Raw genomic sequence first — 9,373 nt, 5'->3', positions numbered from 1 at the left:
TGCCTCTCTCTCTCTCTGCCTCTCTCTCTCTCTCTCTGCCTCTCTCTCTCTCTCTGCCCCTCTCTCTTCTCTCTCTGCCTCTCTCTCTCTCTCTCTGCCTCTCTCTCTCTCTCTGCCTCTCTCCTCTCTCTCTGCTCTCTCTCTCTGCCTCTCTCTCTCTCTCTCTCTGCCTCTCTCTCTCTCTCTCTGCCTCTCTCTCTCTGCCTCTCTCTCTCTCTCTGCCTCTCTCTCTCTCTGCCTCTCTCTCTCTCTGCCTCTCTCTCTCTCTGCCTCTCTCTCTCTCTGCCTTCTCTCTCTCTCTCTCTGCCTCTCTCTCTCTCTCTGCCTCTCTCTCTCTCTCTGCCTCTCTCTCTCTCTCTCTCTCTCTGCCTCTCTCCCGCCCTCTGGCTTCTGCATCAGAGATTGTGCACTTCAGACCAACTCGAGACAACCAGAACCGTCATCCAGGCTGACTCTCCCAGAAGAATCAATGAGTCAGTGCTGAGGGAGGCCGCACTGTGGGTGGGTCGGTGCTGAGGGAGCGCCGCACTGTGGGAGGGTCAGTGCTGAGGGAGCGCCGCACTGTGGGAGGGTCAGTGCTGAGGGAGCGCCGCACTGTGGGGAGGGTCAGTGCTGAGGGAGCGCCGCACTGTGGGTGGGTCAGTGCTGAGGGAGCGCCACACTGTGGGAGGGTCAGTGCTGAGGGAGCGCCGCGCTGTGGGAGGGTCAGTGCTGAGGGAGCGCCGCACTGTGGGAGGGTCGGTGCTGAGGGAGCGCCGCACTGTGGGAGGGTCAGTGCTGAGGGAGCGCCGCACTGTGAGAGGGTCAGTGCTGAGGGAGCGCCGCACTGTGGGAGGGTCAGTGCTGAGGGAGCGCCGCACTCTGGGAGGGTCAGTGCTGAGGGAGCGCCGCACTGTGAGAGGGTCAGTGCTGAGGGAGCGCCGCACTGTGAGAGGGTCAGTGCTGAGGGAGCGCCGCACTGTGGGAGGGTCAATGCTGAGGGAGCGCCACACTGTGGGAGGGTCGGTGCTGAGGGAGCGCCGCACTGTGGGAGGGTCAGTGCTGAGGGAGCGCCGCACTGTGGGAGGGTCAGTGCTGAGGGAGCGCCGCACTGTGGGAGGGTCAGTGCTGAGGGAGCGCCGCACTGTGGGAGGGTCAGTGCTGAGGGAGCGCCGCACTGTGGGAGGGTCAGTGCTGAGGGAGCGCCGCACTGTGGGAGGGTCAGTGCTGAGGGAGCGCCGCACTGTGGGAGGGTCAGTGCTGAGGGAATGCCGCACTGTGAGAGGGTCAGTGCTGAGGGGGCGCCGCGCTGTGGGAGGGTCAGCGCTGAGGGAGCGCCGCCCTGTGGGAGGGTCAGTGCTGAGGGAGCGCCGCACTGTGAGAGGGTCAGTGCTGAGGGAGCGCCGCACTGTGAGAGGGTCAGTGCTGAGGGAGCGCCGCACAGTGGGAGGGTCAGTGCTGAGGGAGCACCGCACTGTGGGAGGGTCAGTGCTGAGGGAGCGCCGCACTGTGGGAGGGTCAGTGCTGAGGGAGCGCCGCACTGTGGGAGGGTCAGTGCTGAGGGAGCGCCGCACTGTGGGAGGGTCAGTGCTGAGGGAGCGCCGCACTGTGGGAGGTGCCGTCTTTCAGGATGAGATGTTATCCGGGCACTGGCAGGGGGACAGCGGTGGTGTGTGGGGGTGCAAGGCTGGCAGGGGTTCTCTCTGGAGGGGCACTTGCCGTGCACCGACTCACCCTCTTGTGTTGCTCCATCAGGTACCTCATGCTGGAGCCTCAGGAGATGGAGGCTTTCGTCAACATCCACAAGATGCAGCCAATCAAACGTCAGGTACAGCTTGTACAACATTGTATATTCTGCGGGAGGGAGGGAGAGAGATGGAGAGCGGGTGGGGAGAGGAGGGGAGAGGGAGGGGGAGGCAGAGAGACGGAGAACGGATGGGGAGAGGGAGAGGGTGGATGAAGAGCTCTCTCTTTAGCTGGGATGGCCTCAATTGGGTTCTCGCCCTCTCTTTCTCTATCTGCCTCCCCCGCCCCTCTCTTTCTCTCGCCGTGTCCCTCTCTCGGCCTGTCTCTCTCGCCGTCTGATGTTAGTGGTTTTTCTTTGGGTCTCCTCTCCTGTGTTGTGTGTCTCAGCACCGTGTATGTGGGGGGTGACTGGGTGGTCCTGACACCAGCTGGTTGCTCTCCCTGTCTCACTCTGGCCCCTGGTTCGATTCTAGACGGTGATCACATGTATGTCCACACTGAACAAGAACATGGCGGACGAGGACGCAGTGGGCTGCCTGGTGATCGGCACCGAGAACATGGAGGTCTGCATCCTGGACCCTGAGGCCTTCACCATCCAGGCGAAGGTAGGCGTTCCGTGTGTGTCTGCCGTGACAGGGAGCGGGCGAGTGGGTGCGATTCTAACGGAGTCGCGGCTGATTGCGAGCGGTCCCTGTGCTCGCAGGGCTGAGGACAGAAATCTGCCGTCCTTACCCGGTCTGGCCTACATGTGACTCGAGCCTCGCACGGCAGCGCTGTGAGTTATAACTGCCCGTTACAGCGCGGAGGCTGTTCCCTTTTGATGCCAAATTCCCCAAAGAGGAATCCCTCACCCCTCAAACTGTTCAAAGTGTGTGGGAAGGTGTGAACTGTCTTTCAGTAACGTTCAGTGGGTAACTACAGAGATACCCCACACTCACTCCAACATCAATGCTTAACAATTTATTTATTTAACGAACCGGGAACTTTAACTCAACAAGTAACACAGCGAATAAAATAAGATTCGACTGGAATGCTGTTCAAATTAATACAAATAACCAGGAACTTTAACTAAACAAGTAACACACCAAATAAAATAAGATTCTACTGGAATGCTGTTCAAATTAATACAAATAACAGCGAACTTTAACTAAACAAGTAACACACCAAATAAAATAAGATTCGACTGGAATGCTGTTCAAATTAATACAATGCCTGTGCATTAACAATAAATATGATAAAAGAATTCCGTCTCTCTCAAAAAATACAACCAGGTTTTGTGGCTTTCGAAAACTTTTGGAGTTCTTTTGTGGATTCCCTCTGTGAGTTCGTTAAATATGGTACTTTTCTCTGGTTAGAAGGCAGGGTGGAGTGCTCCTCTCAACTTGCAGGGTGGCCGTGGCTAACTAACTGTTTTTCTCTTGCCCTCTCTTTTATACCTGTGGTGACCTAGCAATTTTCCAACAACAGGATTGGTCTGATCTTTTTCAACAACATCACATTCAAATCTTATAGGTTCTTGGTAGCTGAGTGCTTGCTTTAAATTGATTGGGCAAAATTCAAAAACATTCAGATGCCTGAAGCCTGTTGCCAAAAGGCAACCCTGTTGCCTTGCTTTGGATACCAATGTCTGGGACATGCTTTACACATAAAGAACAAAGAATATTACAGCACAGGAACAGGCCCTTCGGCCCTCCAAGCCTGCACCGACCATGCTGCCCACGACTGAACTAAAACCCCCTACCCTTCCGGGGACCGTATCCCTCCATTCCCATCCTATTCATGTATTTGTCCAGACGCCCCTTAAAACTCACTACCGTATCCGCTTCCACTACCTCCCCCGGCAGCGAGTTCCAGGCACCCACCACCCTCTGTGTAAAAAACCTGCCTCGTACATCTCCTTTAAACCTTGTCCCTCGCACCTTAAACCTGTGCCCCCTAGTAATTGACTCTTCCACCCTGGGGAAAAAGCTTCTGACTATCCACTCTGTCCATGCCCCTCATGATCTTGTAGACTTCTATCAGGTCGCCCCTCAACCTCCGTCGTTCCAGTGAGAACAAACCAAGTTTCTCCAACCTCTCCTCACAGCTAATGCCCTCCATACCAGGCAACATCCTGGTAAATCTTTTCTGTACCCTCTCCAAAGCCTCCACATCCTTCTGGTAGTGCGGCGACCAGAATTGAACACTATATTCCAAGTGCGGCCTAACTAAGGTTCTATAAAGCTGCAACATGACTTGCCAATTTTTAAACTCAATGCCCCGGCCGATGAAGGCAAGCATGCCGTATGCCTTCTTGACTACCTTCTCCACCTGTATTGCCACTTTCAGTGACCTGTGTACCTGTACACCCAGATCCCTCTGCCTATCAATACTCTTAAGGGTTCTGCCATTTACTGTATATTTTCTCTCTGTATTAGATTTTCCAAAATGCATTACCTCACATTTGTCTGGATTAAACTCCATCTGCCATCTCTCCGTCCAAGTCTCCAACTGATCTGTATCCTGCTGTATCCTCTGATGGTCCTCATCGCTATCCGCAAATCCACCAACCTTTGTGTTGTCCGCAAACCTACGAATCAATCCAGTTACATTTTCCTCTGAATCATTTCTATATACTACAAACATCTTTATAAACTCAAATTTGCAACACTGCCCCCCCCCCGTATAATGGGTAACAAGTGTTACAGTTGATAAGGAGGATGTGCAGGATATTCTGGAGGGTCTGAAAATAGATAAATCCCCTGGTCCGGATGGGATTTATCCAAGGATTCTCTGGGAGGCAAGAGAAGTGATTGCAGAGCCTCTGGCTCTGATCTTCAGGTCGTCGTTGGCCTCTGGTATAGTACCAGAAGATTGGAGGTTAGCGAATGTTGTCCCATTGTTTAAGAAGGGGAACAGAGACTTCCCCGGGAATTATAGACCGGTGAGTCTCACTTCTGTTGTCGGCAAGATGTTGGAAAAAATTATAAGGGATAGGATTTATAGTTATTTGGAGAGTAATGAATTGATAGGTGATAGTCAGCATGGTTTTGTGGCAGGTAGGTCGTGCCTTACTAACCTTATTGAGTTTTTTGAGAAAGTGACCAAGGAGGTGGATGGGGGCAAGGCAGTGGACGTGGTATATATGGATTTTAGTAAGGCGTTTGATAAGGTTCACCATGGTAGGCTTCTGCAGAAAATGCAGATGTATGGGATTGGGGGTGATCTAGGAAATTGGATCAGGAATTGGCTAGCGGATAGGAAACAGAGGGTGGTGGTTGATAGTAAATATTCATCATGGAGTGCGGTTACAAGTGGTGTACCTCAGGGATCTGTTTTGGGGCCACTGCTGTTTGTAATATTTATTAATGATCTGGATGAGGGTATAGTTGGGTGGATTAGCAAATTTGCTGATGACACCAAAGTCGGTGGTGTGGTAGACAGTGAGGAAGGGTGTCGTAGTCTGCAGGAAGACTTAGACAGGTTGCAAAGTTGGGCCGAGAGGTGGCGGATGGAGTTTAATGCGGAGAAGTGTGAGGTAATTCACTTTGGTAGGAATAACAGTTGTGTTGAGTATAGGGCTAACGGGAGGACTTTGAATAGTGTGGAGGAGCAGAGGGATCTAGGTGTATGTGTGCATAGATCCCTGAAAGTTGGGAATCAAGTAGATAAGGTTGTTAAGAAGGCATATGGTGTCTTGGCGTTTATTGGTAGGGGGATTGAATTTAGGAGTCGTAGCGTTATGTTGCAACTGTACACAACTCTGGTGCGGCCGCACTTGGAGTACTGTGTGCAGTTCTGGTCCCCACATTACAGGAAGGATGTGGAGGCTTTGGAGAGGGTGCAGAGGAGGTTTACCAGGATGTTGCCTGGTATGGAGGGGAGATCCTATGAGGAGAGGCTGAGGGATTTGGGATTGTTTTCGCTGGAAAGGCGGCGGCTAAGAGGGGATCTTATTGAAACATATAAGATGATTAGAGGTTTAGATAGGGTGGATAGTGATAGCCTTTTTCCTCTGATGGAGAAATCCAGCACGAGGGGGCATGGCTTTAAATTGAGGGGGGGTAGTTATAGAACCGATGTCAGGGGTAGGTTCTTTACCCAGAGGGTGGTGAGGGATTGGAATGCCCTGCCAGCATCAGTAGTAAATGCGCCTAGTTTGGGGACGTTTAAGAGATCCGTAGATAGGTTCATGGACGAAAAGAAATTGGTTTAGGTTGGAGGGTCACTGTTTTTTTTTTTAACTGGTCGGTGCAACATCGTGGGCCGAAGGGCCTGTTCTGCGCTGTAATGTTCTATGTTCTATGTTCTAAGTGCTGGACCTTGTCCAGTAGCTCCCACATCACACGGCTGAATGGGGGAAAGTACACGGTATAGCCCCAAACTGGTTAATGTCGCAACTGCGAGATCTGTGCGTGGGCATTTGCCAGGGCAAAATAAGCTGGTAAACTAATCTACAGGGAACAACGTAAAGGGTGATGTCACCACCGTCCCAGAATGCTGCTCTCCCCTTTCACGTGGGGTGGGCGGAGCAGATTGGTGGCGATTTCACCCGAAAATCCATAAGACCAGAGGAGCGGAATGAGGCCACTCGGCCCATCGAGTCTGCTCCGCCATTCAATCATGGCTGATATTTTTCTCATCCCCATTCTCCTGCCTTTTCCCCATAACCCCTGATCCCCTTATTAATCAAGAACCTATCTGTCTCTGTCTTAAAGACACTCAATGACCCGGCCTCCACAGCCTTCTGCGGCAAAGAGTTCCACAGATTCGCCACTCTCTGGCTGAAGAAATTCCTCCTCATCTCTGTTTTAAAGGATCGTCCCTTTAGCCTGAGGTTGCGTTCCCTCTGGTTCTAGTTTTTCCCACTAGTGGAAACATCCTCTTCACGTCCACTCTATCCAGGCCTCGCAGTATCCTGTAAGTTTCAATAAGATCCCCCCCCTCATCCTTCTAAACTCCAACGAGTACAGACCCAGAGTCCTCAACCGTTCCTCATACGACAAGCTCTTCATTCCAGGGATCATTCTTGTGAACCTCCACTGGACCCTTTCCAAGGCCGGCACATCCTTCCTTAGATACGGGGCCCAAAACTGCTCACAATACTCCAAATGGGGTCTGACCAGAGCCTTATACAGCCTCAGAAGTACATCCCTGCTCTTGTATTCTAGCCCTCTCGACATGAATGCTAACATTGCATTTGCCTTCCTAACTGCCGACTGAACCTGCACGTTAACCTTAAGAGAATCTTGAACAATGACTCCCAAGTCCCTTTGTGTTTCTGTCACCACAGCTCAGGCTGGATGAGTACTTGACACGTCATAACATTCAAGGGCTATGGGCCAAGTGCTGGCAAGTGGGATTAGGTGGGCAGGTCAGGGCCTTTCATGCGTCGATGGGCCGAAGGGCCTCTTCTGCACTTCAGTATTTTGCGATTCCGAGGGGCAAGGTTGAAAAGGCAGGGCCTTCATCAATAACCTCAGCCGGGACGGGAATTAAACCCATGTCCTCGACATCGTTCTGTATCACTAACCAACCGTCCAGCCAACCGAGCTAAACCGAGATAGGGAGGGGGTGTAGGGGCTGGAGGAGGTTACAGAGATAGGGAGGAGGTGTAGGGGGCTGGAGGAGGTTACAGAGATAGGGAGGGGATGTAGGGGCTGGAGGAGGTTACAGAGATAGGGAGGGGGGTGTAGGGGCTGGAGGAGGTTACAGAGATAGGGAGGGGGGTGTAGGGGCTGGAGGAGGTTACAGAGATAGGGAGGGGGCTGTAGGGGCTGGAGGAGGTTACAGAGATAGGGAGGGGGGTGTAGGGGCTGGAGGAGGTTACAGAGAAAGGGAGGGGGGTGTAGGGGCTGGAGGGGGTTACAGAGATAGGGAGGGGGTGTAGGGGGCTGGAGGAGGTTACAGAAAGGGGGAGTGTAGGGGCTGGAGGAGGTTACAGAGATAGGGAGGGGGTGTAGGGGCTGGAGAAGATTACAGAGATAGGGAGGGGGTGTAGGGGCTGGAGAAGATTACAGAGATAGGGAGGGGGTGTGGGGGCTGGAGGAGATTACAGAGATAGGGAGGGGGTGTAGGGGCTGGAGAGGATTACAGAGATAGGGAGGGGGTAGTAGGGGCTGGAGGAGGTTACAGAGATAGGGAGGGAGTGTAGGGGCTGGTGGAGGTTACAGAGATGAGGAGGGGGGGTGTAGGGGCTGGAGGAGATTACAGAGATAGGGAGGGGGTGTAGGGGCTGGAGGAGGTTACAGAGATAGGGAGGGGGTGTAGGGGCTGGAGGAGGTTACAGATATAGGGAGGGGGTGTAGGGGCTGGAGGAGGTTACAGAGCTAGTGAGTGGGTGTAGGGTCTGGAGGAGGTTACAGAGATAGGGAGGGGGTGTAGGGGCTGGAGGAGGTTACAGATATAGGGAGGGGGGGTGTAGGGGCTGGAGGAGGTTACAGAGATAGGGAGGGGGTGTAGGGGCTGGAGGAGGTTACAGAGATAGGGAGGGGGTGTAGGGGCTGGAGGAGGTTACAGATATAGGGAGGGGGTGTAGGGGCTGGAGGAGGTTACAGAGCTAGTGAGGGGGTGTAGGGTCTGGAGGAGGTTACAGAGATAGGGAGGGGGTGTAGGGGCTGGAGGAGGTTACAGATATAGGGAGGGGGTGTAGGATCTGGAGGAGGTTACAGAGATAGGGAGGGGGTGTAGGGGCTGGAGGAGGTTACAGAGATAGGGAGGGGGTGTAAGGGCTGGAGGAGGTTACAGAGCTAGGGAGGGGGTGTAGGGTCTGGAGGAGGTTACAGAGATAGGGAGGGGGTGTAGGGGCTGGAGGGGGTTACAGAGATAGGGAGGGGGTGTAAGGGCTGGAGGAGGTTACAGAGCTAGGGAGGGGGTGTAGGGGACTGGAGGGGGTTATTAACTGTGTTTGTGTGTCTCTCTTTCCCAGATGAATCTTCCCAGTGTCCCAGTGTTCATGGATGTGAGCGGCCAGTTTGACGTGGAGTTCAGGATCATCGTTGCGTGTCGGAATGGGAACATCTATGTAATCCGCAGGTAGGAGGGAGAACTCCTGTTGGGATTGCTCCAGGTTCTGGGAGCTGCTGCGTGAACGGTAACATGGTAGCGTGGCCGAGCGGTCTAAGGCGCTGGATTAAGGCTCCAATCTCTACGGAGACGTGGGTTCGAATCCCACCGCTGCCAACATGGATTTGCGATTGGGCTTAACAGCTCAGTTTGAATGCAGGAGTGTGTGCCGTGTCGTTTTTGTCAGGAACAACGAGCAGACACAATACCAACTTAAAAAGTTGTTGGGGTAAAGCAACGTGTGTGAAAGTGGCTCCTTTCGAGAGCGCACATCGGCTGAATTTCTGACTGCGGAGTCAAACAACCTGATGAAGGAGCAGCGCTCCGAAAGCTCGCAAAGGCGGCACGGTAGCACAGTGGTTAGCACTGCTGCTTCACAGCTCCAGGGACCTGGGTTCGATTCCCGGCTCGGGTCACTGTCTGTGCGGAGTTTGCACATTCTCCTCGTGTCTGCGTGGGTTTCCTCCGGGTGCTCCGGTTTCCTCCCACAGTCCAAAGATGTGCGGGTTAGGTTGATTGGCCAAGCTAAAATTGCCCTTAGTGTCCTGGGATGCGTAGGTTAGAGGGATTAGTGGGGGTAGGGCCTGGGTGGGATTGTGGTCGG

The 9,373-nt window shown here is 53.3% G+C and overlaps 1 protein-coding gene and 1 non-coding gene across 2 annotated transcripts in view; both read left to right on the top strand.

Annotated features, from left to right (window-relative positions):
• Positions 1–1,609: 1,609 nt before the first annotated feature.
• LOC144490945 (BBSome complex member BBS1-like) overlaps positions 1,610–9,373 on the top strand; it is a gene marked incomplete at its 3' end in the record, with an annotated part of 18,429 nt that continues 10,665 nt past the window's right edge. The window contains 3 exon segments of the mRNA XM_078208624.1: positions 1,610–1,807; positions 2,199–2,330; positions 8,633–8,739. Coding sequence (XP_078064750.1) covers positions 1,610–1,807; positions 2,199–2,330; positions 8,633–8,739 — 437 coding nt within the window.
• Positions 8,805–8,886, top strand: trnal-aag (transfer RNA leucine (anticodon AAG)). Its single transcript has one exon. It is a non-coding gene; the product is annotated as a tRNA-Leu (tRNA).

Source organism: Mustelus asterias, unplaced genomic scaffold (assembly GCF_964213995.1).
Source record: "Mustelus asterias unplaced genomic scaffold, sMusAst1.hap1.1 HAP1_SCAFFOLD_4097, whole genome shotgun sequence".
Classification (NCBI taxonomy): Eukaryota; Metazoa; Chordata; class Chondrichthyes; order Carcharhiniformes; family Triakidae; genus Mustelus; species Mustelus asterias.
Note: the sequence above shows the minus strand (reverse complement) of the source record. Positions and strands in the feature narration are given on the sequence as shown.